The sequence below is a fragment of the Xyrauchen texanus genome, chromosome 9 (assembly GCF_025860055.1).
Source record: "Xyrauchen texanus isolate HMW12.3.18 chromosome 9, RBS_HiC_50CHRs, whole genome shotgun sequence".
Classification (NCBI taxonomy): Eukaryota; Metazoa; Chordata; class Actinopteri; order Cypriniformes; family Catostomidae; genus Xyrauchen; species Xyrauchen texanus.
The window spans coordinates 28,225,537-28,245,485 of NC_068284.1; the positions used below are offsets into that span (position 1 = coordinate 28,225,537).

At 37.0% G+C, this 19,949-nt stretch overlaps 1 protein-coding gene across 6 annotated transcripts in view; it reads right to left on the minus strand.

Moving 5' to 3' along the window:
* Positions 1–3,479: 3,479 nt before the first annotated feature.
* The window catches only part of LOC127648753 (catenin delta-2-like), a 143,853-nt gene continuing 127,383 nt past the window's right edge, over positions 3,480–19,949 (minus strand). For 4 of the 6 annotated variants that reach the window (XM_052133500.1, XM_052133497.1, XM_052133498.1 and 1 more), the window contains 8 exons: positions 19,355–19,549; positions 18,472–18,622; positions 16,702–16,924; positions 15,821–15,905; positions 15,388–15,514; positions 7,212–7,343; positions 6,730–6,806; positions 3,480–5,820 (listed from right to left, as the gene is read on the minus strand). In XM_052133500.1, the coding sequence (XP_051989460.1) occupies positions 5,575–5,820; positions 6,730–6,806; positions 7,212–7,343; positions 15,388–15,514; positions 15,821–15,905; positions 16,702–16,924; positions 18,472–18,622; positions 19,355–19,549 (1,236 nt within the window). In that variant the 3' untranslated portion in view covers positions 3,480–5,574. The remainder of the gene's footprint in view (positions 5,821–6,729; positions 6,807–7,211; positions 7,344–15,387; positions 15,515–15,820; positions 15,906–16,701; positions 16,925–18,471; positions 18,623–19,354; positions 19,550–19,949) is intronic. The other 2 variants (XM_052133501.1, XM_052133499.1) reach the window with 1 other exon arrangement.

Below are 19,949 nucleotides of genomic sequence, written 5' to 3' on the forward strand. Positions count from 1 at the left end.
GCTGATCCCACAAAAGCTCAATGTGGTTAAGATCCATAACACTCTTTTCCAATTATCTGTTGTCCAATGTCTGTTTATTTGCCAATTCTAACCTTTTATTTTTGATTTTATGTTGCAAAAGTGGCTTTTTATTTGCAATTCTTCCCATAAGGTCTGCACCCCACGAGTCTTCTCTTTACTGTTGTACATGAAACTGGAGTTGAGCGGGTAGAATTCAATGAAGCTGTCAGCTGAGGACATGTGAGTCGCCTATTTCTCAAACTAGAGACTCTAATGCACTTGTCCTCTTGTTCAGTTGTGCATCTGGTCTTCCACATCTCTTTCTGTCCTTGTTGTCCTTTGTCTTTGGAGACTATAGTGTACAGTTTTGTATGAAATCAATTTCGAGCATTGTATAGCATTCATTCCTTAAAACAATGATTGACTGATGAGTTTCTAGAGATAGCTGTTTCTTTTTTATTATTATTTTTAACCTAATATTGACATTAAGGCATGTGAAAGAGTGGTTCATGGAGCATGAGGAATCATTTTCACAAATGAATTGGCCACCACAGAGTCCTGACCTTAACCCCATTTAAAGTATTTGAGATGTGTTGGAGAAGACTTTACGGAGTGGTTAGAATCTCCTGTCATCAATTCAAGATTTCGGCCAAAAATGTATGCAACTCTGCATGGAAATAAATGTTGTGGTGTTGCATATATCCACTGGCAGCCAAAAGTTTGGAATAATGTACAGATTTTGGAAGGAAATTGGTACTTTAATTCACCAAAGTGGCATTCAACTGATCACATAGTCAGGACATTACTGGTTTAAAAAACTGCACCATCACTATTTTAAAAAGTCATTTTTGATCAAATCTAGACAGTCCCCATTTCCAGCAGCCATCACTCCAACACCTTATCCTTGAGTGATCATGCTAAATTGATAATTTGGTACTAAAAAATCGCATGCAATTATATCAAACACAGTTGAAAGCTATTTGATTCAATAAATTAAGCTTAACATTGTCTTTGTGTTTGTTTTGAGTTGCCGCAGTATGCAATAGACTGACATGTCAATGTCAATATTAGGTTAAAAATAATAATAAAAAAGAAACAACTATCTCTAGAAACTCATCAGTCAATCATTGTTTTGAGGAATGAATGCTATACAATGCTTAAAATTGATTTCATACAAAACTGTACAAACAGTCTTCAAAGACAAAGGACAACTGGCTCTAACAAGGACAGATGTACGACTAAAAAAGAGGATAAGTGCATTTTTAAAACAGAAAGAAATGATAGGGTGGGCAAAGAAACAGACATTGGACAACAGATAATTAAAAGAGTGTTATGGATCTTTTTTTATTCCCTTCCCAATTTTGGAATGTCCAATTCCCACTGCTTAGTAGGTCCTTGTGGTGGCGCGGTAACTCACCTCAATCCAGGTGGCGGAGGACAAGTCTCAGTTGCCTCTGCTTCTGAGACAGTCAGTCTGCTCATCTTATCACGTGGCTCGTTGTGCATTACACTGTGGAGACTCGCAACATGTAGAGGTTCATGCTACTCTCCACGGTCCACGCACAACTTACCACGTGCCCCAATGAGAGCGAGAACCACTTTATCATGACCACAAGGAGGTTACCCCATGTGACTCTACCCTCAATAGCAACCAGGGTAATTTGGTTGCTTAGGAGGCCTGGGTGGAGTCACTCAGCACACCCTGGATTCGAACTCGTGGGGTGATAGTCAGCATCAATACTCGCTGAACTACCCAGGCCCCCCAAGTGTTATGGATCTTAACCCCATTGAGCTTTTGTGGGATCAGCTAGACTGTAAGGTGCATGAGAAGTGCCCGACAAGACAGCCACATCTATGGCATGTGCTAAAGGAAGTGTGGGGTGAAATGTCACCTGTGTATCTGGACAAACTTACAGCTAGAATGTCAAGGATCTGCAAATCTGTCATTTCTGTACATGGAGGATTTTTTAATGAGAGCCCTTTGAAGTAGTTTTAAAAGTTCTGATTTTTTTTTTCAAATTATAATAGTAATTTTTCATGTTACTATAGTCATGTCCTGACTATACATTGTGATCAGTTTAATGACACTTTGGGGAATGAAAGTAACAATTTCTTTCCATAAGAGCAAAATCTGTACATTATTCCAAACGTTTGGCCACCAGTGTATACTATATATATATAGTTCAAGTCAGAAGTTTACATACACTTTAGCCAAATACATTTAAACTCAGTTTTTCCACAATTCCTGACATTTAATCATAGAAAACGTCTTGAAAAAACTAATCTTGAAAACTGTCTGTCTTTTGTGAGTTAGGATCACCATAGCTATGCAGACAACACCCAGATTTATCTAGCCCTATTGCTGAGTAACTACAGACCCTAGACTCCTTGTGCCAGTGCCTTAGTGAAATTAACAGTTAAACACAGACAAGACAGATGTCATTGTATTTGGCAACTAAGGTGAAATTCCCAAGGTGAACAAATACATTAACTCCAGGGGTCTAAAGACAAACAAACAAGTAAGTAATCTTAGTCATTTTGGAGTCAGACCTTAATTTCAGCAGTCACATCAAAGAAATGGACAAATCAGACTATACTATCATCTGAAAAATATAGTGAGAATTAGCTTTTTTGTATCCAGTCAAGACTTATTCATGCATTCATCACCAGTAGGGTGGACTACTGTAATGGACTTCTCACTGGCCTTCGCAAAATACCATTAGACAACCGCAGCTCATTCAGAATTCTGCTGCAGGAATCTCACAGAACAAAAAAGACTGAGCATATCACTCTGTACTTAGGTCTTTACACTGGCTTCCAGTCACATTTAGAATTGATATTAAGGCACTATTACTCATTTATAAATCACTAACAGCCTAGGACCAAAATATACTGCAGATATGCTTGTTGAATAAAAGCCTAACAGACCTCTCTGATCATTAGGATGAAGTCAGTTAGAAATACCAAAGGTTTACTCAAAATATGGTGAGACAGCATTTAGCTATTATGCCACCCGAAGCTGGAACTAGCTTCCAGAAGAGGTTAGATGTGGCCCAGCAGTAGCCACATTTAAATCCAGACTGAAAACACATCTGTTTAGCTGTGCATTTTCAGACTGAGCATAGCTCTGCACTTATTCATTGTTTTCATTCATTTTAATAATTATATTTTATTATATCATTTTTTTTTACAATTTAGTATTCTTTTTATTTTTTACTCATTTCGACTTTTTGTATTTTATTACTTTTTATTCTTATTTTATGTCCTTAATAGTTTTTTAAATTTATTTTTATGTATCTTGTATTTTCTTTATCATTTTTATGTAAAGCATTTTGAATTGAATTGTGTATGAAATGCGCTATATAAATAAACTGGCCATGCGCCACAAATGCAGCCGCCTGAGCCCTTATTATTGTCAGATCTAATGGAGGAAATAACTTGGAAACAGAACAAAATAATAACAAAATGATGATTCTCCATTAGTTTATATAGCAGTTGCAACCTGGCATTAAAAAGGTTCACATTTCTCTCAAACACTTTGTCTAGCAACAGAAAAAAAAGTTGTAATTACATATTCAATACAGGTTGTCTGATATGTCTACTTTTTCACAGATATTTTGCTTGCTCTCAGACATTTTACTATCAGTGGTACTGAAAGATATGCGAGTTTGGGTGTTAGATCCTGAATCCTTGCATCAAACAATTATCTCTAAGTTTAAGATGATATGAAGGGAAGACCAGGGCTTGTTACCACACTTCCTAAAATCTGCCAGACTTGAGTTGTAAAGTTTCAAATCATATAAAAATATAGGGTGGCATCATTCTTCTCTGTTATCCTTTCAGTTCTACTCACTACAGAATTTTCGCCCATCTTCTTCAGCCAAGTAAAGGTAAGATGACCTGAGACACAAGGTATAGGCAAACAAAACCTTTTTTAGGTGCATCTATATGCTTTGCAGGAAATAAGACATATATTAGGGGGATTTCACTAAGGATATGAAACATTCAAACTGCTTTAATATAAGCTAGCATCATAGGCAAAACATGTAATTTTGACACCACAAGGAGTTAGAGTGAGCATACTGTAGTGTTAGCACCTTTTCAAGTAAATATGAGAAGCTTTATTACATCTGTCCTCTCTGTGCCCTAAGCCCTGGTCTCGCCTGTTTTACAGAGCAACATGACAACAGGAGGTCAACATTTGGATTAAAAATGAAGGTTGTCAAAACCCTATGCCTTTACTTTTTCTTTTTTTTTAATAGCAATTTTCCTTGCAATGTTCCTGCATTAGGTGACATCCACATCTGCACATAAAAAGTATATATATATTTGTATTTATATAATATATATCCATACTCTATTGACATATTTATCTACGATGAGTTTAAGAACCACTGATTTCTGGAAGAAAAAAGCAGATTTCGCAAAACTATTTTACAACACGGCGAAACGAATTGTACATCTTTGGAGAGAAAGTAGCTCTCAAAGACCATGCCCCTCCACTTTCAGGGTGAATGCTGTTGAAACATATAAAAAAAGCATTTACAAACAGGCGGCGGTTGAACCGGTGTCGTTAAATGTAACTTCAACGGCAGTTCTACAGCACCCCTCAGGTTAGGGATTACCACATTTGGCACATTTTACAAAACTAAGCACAGATTACTCAGTGGCTTGTGGAATGACCAGTTTTCATGTCAGTATGGTTAGAAAAAAAAGAGCTTGTCTAAATGTGCAGAGTGGAGAAAAAATTGACAGACAGGCCTGAAAATGTTCTTATTGTTGGTGGTAAAAATTTGTCCAGGCAGTGACGCTCTGTCGTCAGGTATTTTTAGAAAAAAGAATGAAAAATTACAATAGAGCAAACTACACATTTGAATTATATCTTTTCTGCAGCACATCTTACCTACAGAAGAGAATGCTGGAGTTGAGTGTGTATTTCTCTTTCTCTTTTAAAATACAGGAAAATAAAATGACATATTGAACCACATGGGAAGACACAGTAGTCTTTGCGTAATATACACAATGCACCTTGTATCTACATCTGTAATATACAACAAGTACTTTACACCAAAGAAGTTAAAAAGGAGGTACAAAAAACAAGCAAATAAAAAAAAAACACAAAAGAAAAATATATATAAAGGCTAAGAGTGAGAGAGCACTCCATAAAAGCATGGTTTCACATAAAGAAATGTCATAAAATGTGTGAAAACTACTTCCTTTGCTTGTGTTTTCTTGTGCTTCACATAAATGTCCTATCACTTCACCACATATTTACTGCTTTCCCGTTTACATTTAGATTCTCTCCACTGCTTTGAAAAAACATCAAAATTCTAGTGGTCCATTCAGAAAAAAACACATTCCTTGAGCTCCTTGGAAATCCCTTCCCTAAAATCTTCTCTCTTTCCAGCACTTTGCTAACTTTGCTCAAGGGCTGAGTGGCAGCCAACTGTGGTGCGAGCACTGAACCAAACTGAAGGTATATGTGTGTGAGATGTCTACTAGAGTTCATGCACATGCCGGGCTGGCCTCTGTGAATTGTGTTCATAGATCAGCCTCCAGCCTGCCTTTATGCCTCTACACCCAGGAGTCCGGCGAGGCAGGGTAGTGGCTCGTCTCATAGTTGAGTTCACTGTAAGGGCGGGACGCTGAATAAAAGTCCACGTAGTTTCCTGTGGACTTCAGTCCCAGGTGCATGATGCCATCGCTGGGGGGTGGGGGGCGTTTATGTGCTTGGTCATCATAGTACGTCTCCTCAAAGTTGGCTCCTGGTGGAGTTTGGAAGGGAGGGTAAGCCTCAGGAGGCTTGCCTTGAGCGGAGACCTGTCAGAAACAATGCTGCTTTAGAAAAGTGACATAATTCGACTACATGCTTGTTCAAAAACAGAAAGCAAATTTACAATCCAATCAAGAATATTTTTTTCTTGTAATATAGTCAAAAAGCAAAAATTACACTGCAAAATATGATTTTACAAAGTATTTTTGTCTTGTCCAATACAAATATTTAAATATCGTTAAAATAACTTCACTTTACCTGAGAAGCAAAATTGCAAAAGATACTAAGGCTTATTTTCAGAGAATGTATCTTTGTTTAAGTTTCTTTTCTTCCACCATTGGCAAAATTGGCTTTAGCAAAATGTAATGATGTTTCATGCCAATGGGGTAAAGAAATTAAACTTAAAAAGATATCTTACACCATTTTGTTTCTCAAATAAATGTATATTGTTTTAAGGATATGTGGTACTGAAAAATAAGGCAAAAATAATTTTTACTTCAGAAACAAAATAGTGTAAGATAAGATATCTTGAATTAAGCTTGTTTTTCTAACCCTGTTGGACATTTTTTAAGCCTCACTGAATATAGTTAGATCTATGCTTAAAAAAAATAAATAAATAAAATAAAACTATTTGTCAGTTGGGTAAGAAAAACTCATTTTAAGATATATTCTAAAAACAAAGAAAATCTTATTAGCTCACACGATTTTGGTTTTCAAGTAAATTTATCTTGTTTTAAGGATGTCGATTTTGTAGTAAAAAAAACAAGGCAAAAATATCTATAACAATTATTTTTCCATTTTTTAGGTTATGCAAAAGTTAATCTAAAAAGGTAGTAAAACCACAATATATTTATACTGTATATTTAGGAATCTAATAAAAGGTCATTTAAAATATTTTTTGAGAAATAAGTATAGCAATATAGCTACAAATGACAACTCTAATGTGATAAACTCACCTGGTTATGTTTGATGTCATCCCCAGGAGACATGTAAGCACCTCGGAACAGCGTAGATGTTCCACTGGAGATTTGAGCTGCAGAGGGAGTGAATTATGAAGATTCACAGGGGACTGTTAGGTGCATTTACTCATTCTATAGGTTTGTTTGATGAGGACAAAAAAATGTCTGACTGTAACAGATGTGGAGACACATCAAGTTCATGGCTTCTGCTGAGATAAAGGATTGCAATTTTACACAAAGATGCAAGAGTGAGATATCAGACACCTTTCTGCGGAATAAAAAGATAAGAGCTTAGAGCTGAAACAACATCAGTGTTACTAGGTTACTGCAAACTGCAGCACTCAGAGGTAATTCATTACCTTTGTTTATGCTATATTTGATGGCCTGTCTAAAAATCAGCATTAATTCTGTCAGCCATTTCACAGCAGTTATATGAAACTGTTAAACTCTAACTGGAGGACACTGAACTGCAGACTTACCTGCCATGGCGTCTTTTCTGGAGGTGTGCTCACCCTTGTCTCCATGGTAACCAGAATTCATTCCAGCTGACTCATAATCTATCTTCCTCTCCTTCAAGCTCATCATTTCTCGAGGGGAGGTGGGGGCACTTGCTAAAAAACACAATAGGCCAGCCAATAATGAGTTTGGTTGTTTTTTTTCCTTGCAAATGTGTCCTGTTAATTCTTGACACATTTGAAAGTTCAATGAGAACTCATACATCAAGGGATCTTTTATTTAAATAAAAATAATCATTTAAAACTAATTTAGTGTAATGAGGCAATGCTCTTTTTGAGGCAAAGAGGTGTCAGTGCTCTTTGTACTTGCTAAATGGAATTGGCCAGGTATGGATTGGTTTTGTCTGGGGTTTGTACTACTTAATGCAACAATAATATATTTGACATTTTTGCCAGTTTTGTGTTCTGCAAAGCTTTTGGTAGCTATCATGAAATGTGATTAGAAAATACCAGGTATTTAACAAAGAAATATCCCACTGAATGGTGATGAGGACCACTGAAGTAACACTTTACAATAGCTTTAAATAAAATTTAATTCTGTCATAATTTACTCACATTCCAAACCTGTATGACTTTCATCTGAGAAATATACACTGATCGGCCACAACATTAAAATCACCCGCCTAATATTGTGTAGGTCCCCCTTGTGCCACCAAAACAACTCTGACCCGTCGAGGCATGGACTCCACAAGACTTCTGAAGGTTTTCTGTGGCATCTGGCAGCAAGACGTTATCAGCAGATCCTTTAAGTCCTGCAAGTTGCGAGATGGGGCCTCCATGGTTCAGACTTGTTGGTCCAGCACATCCCATAGATGCTCTATTGGACTGAGATCTGGGGAATTTGGAGGCCAACTCAACACCTTGAAGTCTTTTTCATATTCCTCAAAACATTCCTGAACAATTTTTGCAGTGTGGCAGGGCGCATTATTCTGCTGAAAGGCCACAGCCATCAGGGAATACCGTAACCATGAAGGAGTGGTCATGGTCTGCAACAATCTTTAGGTAGGTGGTTCATGTCAAAGTAACATCCACATGAATGCCAGGACCCAAGGTTTCCCAGCAGAACATTGCCCAGAGCATCACACTGCCTCCCTTCCCATAGTGCATCCTGCTACCATCTCTTCCCCTGGTAAACGACACACACGCACCCGACCGTCCACATGATGATTCATCAGACAAGGCCACCTTCTTTCATTGCTCCATGGTCCAGTTCTGATGCTCACATGCTCATTGTAGGTGCTTTTGGTAGTGGACAGGGGTCAGCATGGGCACTCTAACCAGTCTGTGGCTACACATACTGCGATGCACTGTGTTCTGACAACTTTCTATCATGGCCAGCAATATGTTTTTCAGCAATCTATGCTACAGTTGCTCTTCTGTGGGATGACCTTCGCTCCCCACGTGCATCAGTGAGCCTTGAACCTGTCGCCGGTTCATCGGTTGTCCTTCCTTCGACCACTTTTGGTAGGAACTAACCACTGCATACTGGGAACACCACAAAAGACCTTCAGTTTTGGAGATGCTCTGACCCAGTAGTCTAGCCATCACAATTTGTCCCTTGTCAAAGTCACTCAGATCCTTACGCTTACCCATTGTTCCTGCTTCCAACACATGAAATTCAAGAACTGACTGTTCACTTGCTGCCTAATACCTCCCACCCTTGACAGGTGCCATAGTAACAAGATAATAAATGTTATTCACTTGTCACCTGACAGACACCTGTCAGTGGTTTTAATGTTGTGGCTGATCAGTGTATTTTGGGCAGAATGTTAGGGACTGACAACCTCAACATTCTTCAAAATTTCACCAAGTGTTCCGTGGCAGAAAGAATGATGACAGGATTTAAATTTTTAGGTGAATTTAATTTATTCCATTTAATAAGTAACTTAGAAAATATTATGCTTAACAATGGCTCATTTACATTCAAATATGAATATAAAGTATTGTATATGAAATTATATTAATCAAAGTGTAATTAAGCAATAAAATACAAGAGGCCATGTTATAGGCTAAATGTTGCTATTATTTGCATTTAAGCATGACAAGCTGCTTACTGAATTTTTGTTTATATAAAATGGTTACTACTGTTATGGATAAGATGAAGGCAGACATGGAGTGAGGATCTATTTGCAGGTTTTATTGAAAAAATTTGAAAACAGACAAAACAGGAACAAAGGAAATACCCGCAATTGGGAAATAAAACAAAAACACGGAAAACATAGAAAGGTTGCACAGGCAGGATAAACATAGAACGAGCACGGAAACAGGTGTCCACAAACATCAACAATCGACAGGGGAATGGAGAAACAGTAGGGTTTAAATACACAGGAGACATGATGATGACAAACGACGATCAGGTGAGCACAACGACACAGGGCTGGCAGTGATGAGGGCCGGGAATCATGGGAAGTGTAGTTTTTACAAAGGGAATAGGAGTTTGAGACAAAGACTAGTGAAACACAGGGCAGACAACAAGGGAATCGTGACAACTACATAATAAAAATAATTAGTGTCATTAAAACTTTATTTTATTAAGCAAATTCATCAAGTGCCATCCTTCAATTAGAATACAGTCCCTGATATTTAAACCTAAGTAGTGCCTCTATGGGTGCTGCGCATGTCGGTTAATATTGTTAATAAAAGTTTATTACAACGCTTACCCATAGCAATATCCAAATTAATTTTCCACTAAACATTTATTTGCACATGAACCAAAATCGTCAGTTGCAAGATGCAATAAACTACCAGTATTTTAAAACATGAGATTTCATTCAATGAGATCAATACTTGTGGACCATCATTTTTAATTATTTGTATTTTCAGCATCTGGACTCTTGAAGACTGGTTCTACCTTTGCACCTGCTCTTTTTAATGTGGTTTCATGAATTTGTCAGCTGGCACACATTGGCCATTTACTTGCAAATGTACACATTTTCAGAATAGTGATCTGAACTTGCAAAATTTGTGAGAAATATGTGAATTCCCATTAGGGATAGTACCCCACATCCTATCAAGTAGCAGTCAGAACCAATATGCCCCCCATTAATGCATGGTGCAAAATAATGTAAAAGCAAGATGAAAATTGTATCTGTTCTAATTAGACATTATGCAGATTTACAACATCAATTTCTATCCTTAGGCAAACATTTTGTTAGACTAAAGCTGATTCTAGAGTGCAAAGATAGCATTCTTGGGATTTAAAAAAAGAGAGACAAAGCACTGTTAAATGTAAAATAAGTCGATAGCAGAATCAATAACAGTTCATAATGTTCATGTGTTGGAAGCAGGAAAATCTTTCCTGTTGCTGACGGCACGCTGCACGAGTGTTTGTAGCTTGCTAGCCTACTTAGCATTGTTTATTCTTATTCATTCATCGTTTTATCCTTTGCCATTTTACGATGTGCTTCGGGGGTTTCAACTTTTCAACTGTTTCATCTGTATGTATTTTACCCCGCGCACCTGTTTCTCTAGTTTTTTTGTAATTTTTTTCTGCTAGTCTACATTTCACATCTCGACTGCATGCATTAGTTTTCTCCACTGTATTTTTATTGCATCAATCTCAAACATATGTTTATTAGGAACCACATCAATCTCAAACCCTCGCCACTCAAGAACAACAACAATAACAACAACAACAACAACAATAAACAAAATAGGGCTACTAAACATTCGATCTCTCTCTACCACAGCACTAATTGTAAATGAAATTATTACAGATCATAGTTTGGATGAATTCTGTTTGACTGAAACCTGACTTAAACCAGATTAATATATTAGTTTAAATGAATCTACTCCCCCAGTTTATTATTATAAACATGAGCCTGTTGCTACAATTTACAGTGAAGTTTATGGGGTTACTCAGAGGACAGGATATAAGTTGAAGTCTTTTGAACTAATAATGCTTAATATGACAATCAGATCTAAATAAATAATCTATATCATCTTTTGCCCTTGCTACATTATATAGATCACCTGGGCCATAATAATACGCTAGATTTAATTTTGTCATATGTAGTTGATTTTGATACTATAGAAATTCCACCACAGAGCGTTGACATCTCAGATAATTAACTTTTGTCTTTTTTGTTGTGATCAACTATGTCACTCAATCTACACCATGCTATCGTTGAGGTAGAACTATTCTTTCGACCACTAAATATAGCTTCACTAATAATCTTCCAGAATGGTCTCACATACTCAGTAAGCCAAAAAGTCTAGATTAACTTGATGTAATCAGAAAGTATAAATACAGACTTCTCTAAAACTCTAGATAGTGTCACCCCCTTCAATTAAAGAAAATTAAAGAAAAAAGCCTTGCATTGTGGTACAATGATTACACTCATGATCTCAAGAGTGCAGCTCTTAAAATTAGAGGTATTTGCGGTGCATGGAAGGATAGTGTCTGTAGCTACAGACAGGCACTAAAAGCTGCCAGGTCAGCATATTTTAGCAAATTCATAGAAAATAACCACAACAATACTAGGTGTTTATTCAGTACTGTGGCTAAATTGGTTAGGAATAAAGCATCGACTGAACCAGATATTCTGTAGCAGCACAATAGTCATTTAAATTTACATTTCTTTACTGATAAAATTTAAATAATCATAAGTAAAATTGGAACTATGCAATTAACTGTCACAGCACCTCAGAAAACAGTGTCTCATAATTTTGCTCACGGGCTACTTCAAACCATCGCTGTCATAGGTCATGAAGAGCAAACAAAACTTATCAAAAAATCAAAAGCCACAACATGTATGTTTGATCCAATACCAACTAAGCTCTTAAAAGAGGTATTCCCAGTAATCTCAGAACCTCTTCTTAATATAATTAACTCCTCGCTATCTTTAGGACATGTTCCAAGAAACTCTAAAATGACAGCTATCGAACTGCTTATTAAGATCCTAGAGAATTGGCTAGTTACAGACCGATTTCAAATCTACCATTTATGTCGAAAATACTAGAAACTGTAGTGTCCTCCCAACTATGTTTATTTCTACAGATAAATGTAATATATGAAGAATTTCAGTCAGGATTTAGGCCCCATTACAGTACAGGGACTGCACTTATCAGAGTTACAATTGACTTGCTCTTATCATCTGATAGCGGCTGCATTTCTCTTCTAGTGCTTTTAGATCTTAGTGCTGACTTCGATACGATAGATCACGACATTCTCTTGAATATGTTTGAGAATTATGTTGGCATTAGTGGGAATTTGGTCCTATTTATCAGACCGCTAACACTTTGTGTGTGTAAACAAAGTATTGTCAAATCAAACAAAAGTTAAGTATGGAGTGCCACAGGGATCAGTTTTAGGACCTCTGCTTTTCTCCTTATACATGCTTCCCCTGGGAGATATTATCAGGAATCATGGAATAAGTTTCCACTATACCCAACTTTATTTTTCTTCAAAACCAAAAATTCACAATTCTCCAAATTAGCAGAGTTTATCAATGAAATCAAAGATTGGATGGCCAGAAATTTCCTTCTACTCAATCCCAACAAAACAGAGGTACTAATTATTGGACCAAAAACTAAAAATAAGCTGCTAAAATATAATTTGACTCTCAATGGATGTACTGTTATAGCACCTTCTACAGCAACGAACTTCTGTGTTATATTTAATACCAATCAGTCCTTTGAAAATCTAATTTCCAGTGTTTGTAGAACAGCATTCTTCCACCTGAGAAATATTGTTATATTACAACACATGCTCTCTGTTGCCTATGCCGAAAAACGAATTCATGCATTCATGACTGCAAGACTAGATTATTGTAATGCATTACTGGGAGGATGTCCAGAAAGTTCAAATAAACTTCAATTGGTTCAAAATGCAGCTGTCAGAGTGCTGACTACAACCAAGAAATATGATCATATTAGCCCCATGCTATCGTCGTTACATTGGCTAAATGTAAAATTTCGTATTAATTAAAAAATTCTGCTAACTACATACTGTAATGTTGTTGCTGGCAATGACAATGATGAAGATGATGAAGATGGAGTGAAGAACCCAAGTGCAATTTATTAATAACAGTGGAATCCAAAAACCCTAACTACAAATATGAAACATAATCACAAACATGAACTTGACTAGAACTTGACTTGACAAAACATACCTGAAGATATACCTGAAATACCTGAAAAGGGAAACATGAGGGCTTAAATACTAGACATGGGGGAACATAAACCTATGAACATACAGAACTGATAACAAGGTAACAAGACAATAACTCAATGAAAACAATATTAAAATAAATCTTTTTTTTTAAATTAAGGCTTACTAATTTACAAATGTAAAACAATGACTTGCACTGCACATAAATAACTAATATTGGAATTATATTCATGTTGTTTAGCCAGAGTGGAGCTGGCCCCCACAGTGAGCCTGGTTTCTCCCAAGGTTATTTTTCTCCATTAACCAACATCTTAAGCAGTTTTGCCACAGTTGCCTTCAGCTTGCTCAATGGGGTTCTAAATACAATTAATATTTAATTATTTAATTTCTATACACAATTTACAATCATATTTAGTACAAATACACAAAAAATACACACTCTAAGACTTTATAAATATTACAGTTGGGCGGCTGTTGCTCAGGTGGTAGAGCGGATCAGCTACCAATCGCAGGGTTGGTGGTTTGATTCCTGGCCCACACGACTTCACATGCCGAAGTGTCCTTGGGCAAGACACTGAACCCCAAGTTGCTCCCAATGGCAGACTAGCACCTTGCATGGCAGCTCTGTCGCCATTGGTGTGTGAATGTGTGTGTGGATGGGTGATTGGTACACAGTGTAAAGTGCTTTGGTAACCTCTAAGGTTAAAATGTACCATTTACCATAAATATTACAGTTACATTTTTTGTTAATGCATAATTTCCTGTAAAGCTGCTTTGAAACAATGTGTGTTATGAAAAGCTACACAACTAAAAATGACTTGACTTGATAATGACTATGGGCTGTCCATAACCATCAATTCATAACCAGTAAATAATTACCTAAATTGGTTCCTCACACAAATCTATTTTATAGCATCAGAAGATTTGGGATATAGTGTGCAAGTTGTATCGACTATTTTTATGATACTTGATGGTGTTTTCTTTTTTTAGCAGAAAATATTTGCACTAAGTATATTCTCTAAGTACAATTAGAAATAGTGGTAGATAGTATTTGTTCTCCTAATTCAATACTAACATACCATACAGTATCATAGTATCACTGGAGTCCCCAGACAAAATTAACCATGGTTTTTACTACAGTAACTATGGTATCACCATGGTATTTTGTAGTAAATTCATAGTAACCACACAATTTAACATGGTTATTATATAAACAACACCATATTACTGCAGTAAAACCATGGTTAATTGCATAAAAACTATGGCATCTGCATGAAAAAAGCACGTCCACACTGTCTTTACGCTCTACCTCATTTCAGCAACCCTTTGGGAAGCAGTTTGTCTTCAATTTCTGTGTTTCCACCAACCTATTTGAGCTGCTCAGTGTGGCAGGTTCTAGTTCTAGCCTTGTGCCATTAATAATTGTTGTGTGTGTGTTCTTGTGTTCTTTTTTTGTACCTTGAAAGGCCCTGGTCACTTTAAACAGTTGTTGTATGGCATAGTTGTGTAATGATTTTTCAAAAATTCCTGTTCCACAGGGAAAAAATAAAAGCATATAGGTTTGGATTGACATGAGGATGAGTAAATGATGACAGAATTGTCATTTATGGATGAACTGCTCATTTAAAGTAAACTTTGCTATCTGAAACACAATTAGAAAACAGACAGTGCCGGCTAAACAACGCCTGGTTTAATTAAGCAGAACAAACTCTTCTGTAGCACTTTGTAATTAGGATATGCATAGCACCCTTGCACACAGTACAATTCTCCCGTATTCTCCGAAATGAACAAATATCCAACCATCAAATGTACCCTGATCATCACCTCACATGTTCCTTCTTTGATCACATAATGGCATTAATAAACCACACTTGTACTTGTGTCAATGTACTTTTAGAGATTAGAGGAGAATTACACCTATAGTATACTTCTCAGGAAGAGATGAAGATGTTGATGTTAACAGAGCACTAAAGAAATGTCAATGATATCACCTGCTGTCAAAATGGAGTAACAAGGAGCAGCTCTCACCTGATCGATTATTGGGTGAGGTCCGGACAGGAGAGATAGATGGAGTGCGAGAGGAGGAATAAGGTCGTTGTCTGTCTCTCTCAATTGTAGATGAAGAGCCGACAAAGTGATACTGAGAATAGCCGTCCTGTCATTAAAAAAAAAATAACAGTCAATAGAGAAGCATGTAAGGCATGGCTGAATCATCAAAACTTTCTGTTTATGAGTATGGTGAATTAGGGCAGTGTTTCATAACTTTGTTTGTCTTGGGTAACTGACAAAGAGAGACATATAGTCAATTTAAATTGATTAGACAAACATTTATTGGCCCTCTCTAGTCATCCAATATTTTATAATACTTAAACAAGCAGTTTGAGAGAACGAAAGTTTGGTCTAAATGGCTGTAAATGTACAATAGACGTGAGAATGGTGAGGTGTTTTCTGAATGCACCACCTTCTTATAGAGGCTTCGCAAATCTCTGTATTGCCACATGCTGTTCAGGACTTGAGATGCTGCTTTCACCACCTTTGGCGTGTGTCTGGAGGGAAACATAGAGTGAGAAAATGAATACATTACGCAGCCCTGTCTGTAATAATGTAAGCAATATAAATAGTGAATGTTCTGTTTCTAATCCATTTCTGGTGCCGCTTACATAATGGATTGCTTCATAATTCAAAAGAGTTTGCTAAGTTTGCAAACTTAGATAATAAAACCCCACAGTGTAATGTGGAAAATAGAAAACGTACCGTCTCAGCTATATAAATAAATAGTGTTGGCACTTATCTGCTGACTAGATGTAGACCGTAAATCTCCCTTTCAATTTTGTCTATCGTACAGTTTGTGCAGTTTTTACTTATGCGATAAACTATTAATACAAAATAAAACTCTAAAGGTTACCATAGATACTATAACATCTAAATGCCTATGAAATAAGTGGGTGAATGTCTGTCTAAAAAAAATCTAACTAAATAAATAAAAATAAAAAATAAAAGGTTAAAAAAAGCTTTTGAAAATAAAACTAATTGTTACATTAAATTTGCTGCAGCTATTAGGCAATGTTGTATTAGATTATGCTGAAACCACATCTCCAGAGAGGAGGCAACTGCTGCTGTCAAAATATATACTTTCCAAAATTGATCGCGCAATCTAATATTATTGCTAAAGTGGAATTCATTAGCTTAAGTAGCTTAAGTACAGTAGCTTTACATTTTAATATGAAACAATGACGAGACAAAATTTCAATAAGAGAAGCATCAAATGGAGGGTTCATCATCCCTGCCTCCTTTACAAATTCCATTGACATCTAAGAATAAAATCTGGTCTTGTCTACATACTTGTCTCCTTTGCTGCGGGCAATGCCAATAAGTTTGTCAATGCCACCGGCATCACGAAGGGCCTTTGTGTTCTCCATGTTCTTGGTGATGACCTCGTGCAAAGCGCAGCAGATAGCTGTGATAGTGTCATCAGACATGCTCTTGCCGCTGCTGCCGGTGCCAGTGCTGTTGTTATTGTTGCCCCCTGGTAGGCGATGAACCAGATCCCTCATGGCATACTTGCCTTTGGGTGGCAGGAGATGAGGTGAACAGAAGATAAATCAGAGAAGAGTATTTGTTAACAACTGTTTACAGTAGTAGTATTTAAATGGGAAGTGTATCATTTTTTCAATGTTAAAATACTTTCGTAGCTTAATAAATGACATCTGTACTGCCCCACAAATGCAAAACACAGTACCGGTAACTTTACTGAAAGTTGTTGTTCATACACATGCAATTTCATCATATTCAGGGGCCATTGACATCGAAATGTTTAAAACCTCTGGTATAAGAGACCAGATTTAGTCATGACTAAATTTTTCGGTTACCATTCTTAGGTATAGCATGGAAAAAAGATCCAATGAAAATAAAGGAAAGAATGAAAGTGAATTGTGACTGAGGCTAACATTGTGCCGAACATCAACTTTTGTGTTCCACAGAAGAAAGTCATTTGGGTTTGGAAAGAATTGTAATTTTTATGTGAACCAACTCTTTAAACCTGGTGTCACTTACCATCTGTACCTCATAACATTTGCACTTCCACCATTTTTTGATCTTCTGGTTAGATGCTAACTGTATTTCACTGACTCTGTACTTGTACTCTGCACACTGACAATAAGTTGAATCGAATCTAATATAAATGCTTTTTCTCACTGGGGAGCGAATTCACTCCATAACAGCCAGTCCAACAAAACTGCTTTGAAATTGTATGCATTGAAATTACATGAAAGAATGGTTCCCATGAATGAATTCAATAAACAATGGACTTTTGCTGAGCTCTATCCGCAACAAACCAGCAGGATCAGTATTCAAGTGGTGCTGCTGTCTCGACATTAGTATAGTTTTATGACACGCCTCTCAACCTATATTCCTCAAAAGATTCACCAGTCTTCTAACTCACACAGTGTCGAGACCAGACTGGTGAGACTGGTTACCATGGAGACAAAGGGGCCCATCAGAATCCAAAAACTATCAAAAAGATCAATAGTCTCATAGAGTCGTGAGCAGCATTTCAAACAATGCCACCCCACCCCACCCCACCTCACTTATGAATGCAAAACTTGTTTAAAAAAGTCGACTAGAAATGCTACCTATATGCCATTTTTTAGACTATACATCAGGGCTGGGAAATATAATGCTTTAATTTCTGCGATTGATCATTATTAATCAATTCGCAATTGATGCAGCATTAGTTTTTTTCACTTCCTGAAACTTCAATAATGTTTTCTCCAATTACTGTGGCTAAAGCTGCCGTATTTCTTCACAACGGCCGAAATCGCTCACATACTGTCATCTAAACCTGTGTCAAAAGTGAGAGACACAGTATGTGCACAATAGAGACTGAACAGCAGCCAGAGAAAATAATAGTTTTGAGATTTTAAACTTCAGTGTCTTATAATGCATTAGCAATGTTTTAATCAATTCATAGCAGTACTATACACATACAACACATGAATCCACACACAGAGAGTCCTTTGACTTACATTTGGGAGTACCTCTGTAGCATTTGGCTCTGAAGTCAAAGAGAAAATGTTAGTTTGAGGCAAATACACTTTGGTATCCCAAACCTACCAATGAGTTCCTTGTTCCTGACATCAAGGGCCATGTTTCGGAGAGCTGTGGCCACAGCACACACTACCCGGTCATTGTCTATTCTCAACAGCTCCACCAGAATGGGCAATCCTTTCTCTTTCCTTACTGCTGCGCGAATATACACTGACCACTGCAGGCGCAGGAGGCATATACAAGCAGCAGTCAAACGGGAGCTCTTACAAAATGATTATCATCACATCAACAGAACAATAATGACAAAAACAGTTGTTTTCAATGGGAATTTGTAGTCAACCTTGAAAGTACATGTACCCTGCTGAAAATAATATTAGTCTAAGCTGATTCACCATCTTAGCTGGTCTGGTTTTTGGTTTATAGAGGGGTTTTGGGCACTTGACCAACAAGCTAAATCAGTTGAATACCAGTTGGCAAGGCTCGAAGACCAGGTAACAAGCTTAAACTAGATAAAGACCAGTAAACTGTCTAAGGCTGATTGAAGATATTTTTTTCCGCAAGGAAATCTGTTGTTTTACTAATTGTTTTGCTTTTTTCTTAGATAAGTTCTAGCAAATAAATAAATAAAGAGAATAATTAAAGATTTTGAAGTGCAACATTGAAAAGTTTGACATTAAATGTAAATCCCTGTATCCACTTTCAGAACTTTGCATGATAATTCAGAATGAAAGAAAAACAAAATCTCTTTTCAAAGATGTATTTATTTCAAGATGCTTGTGTGAAGCTTTCAACTATGTTACACAGGTTGTGTACTCCCAAGTCCCAAAAGACACTTTACAGTTCATGTTAAACATCTGTTTACTGTTTGTAAATAACAAGAATTCCATGCCCATATCAAAATAAACAAAACTGGTTTGGTTCACGGCTCTTAAGGTTCAGGGTTACTCACAGGTTTTAAGGTGGGGCCTACCTTCCAGCTACCCGCTGCTAGGTTCTGTAGAGCCCCAGCTGCTCCCTCCAGTGTGTCCGGGTTTGAACACTCAGACAGCAGAGTGAGGTACGGTTTCACTATGGATGGGTGCCACAGCATCTGCAATCCCTTAGGAGGGTCACTGGAGTCTGGGAAAGGCCCAACACCATCCCACTGAGAGCAGAGACAGAGCAAGTCTCATTACACAAAGGCTGAACAATATCTACAGTATTGTTACTATTGACCAAAGGATCATATACAGAAACTTGAATTAAAGCCGTAATAGTTTTGTCCCTTTGCAACATTTATTTATAAACAAAGTAGGAAGAGTGCAGGAAATAATGGAGAGAAGAGGGAGAACAGGACTCGGAAATGTTGCAAGCCAGTCTTTTACTTAAACTCATGGTATTATCATGCTTTTGTCAGCGTAATGGTATGTGCTGTTATATATTGGGGGCTAGTCCGGGATCATACAAGAAGAGAAATGTTGTAAAGTATTGTTCATATCTTACACTAAAAAGCACTTGTTTAGGATAAAGAGTAATTTAATAGAAAGAGAAAACTCAATCATCAC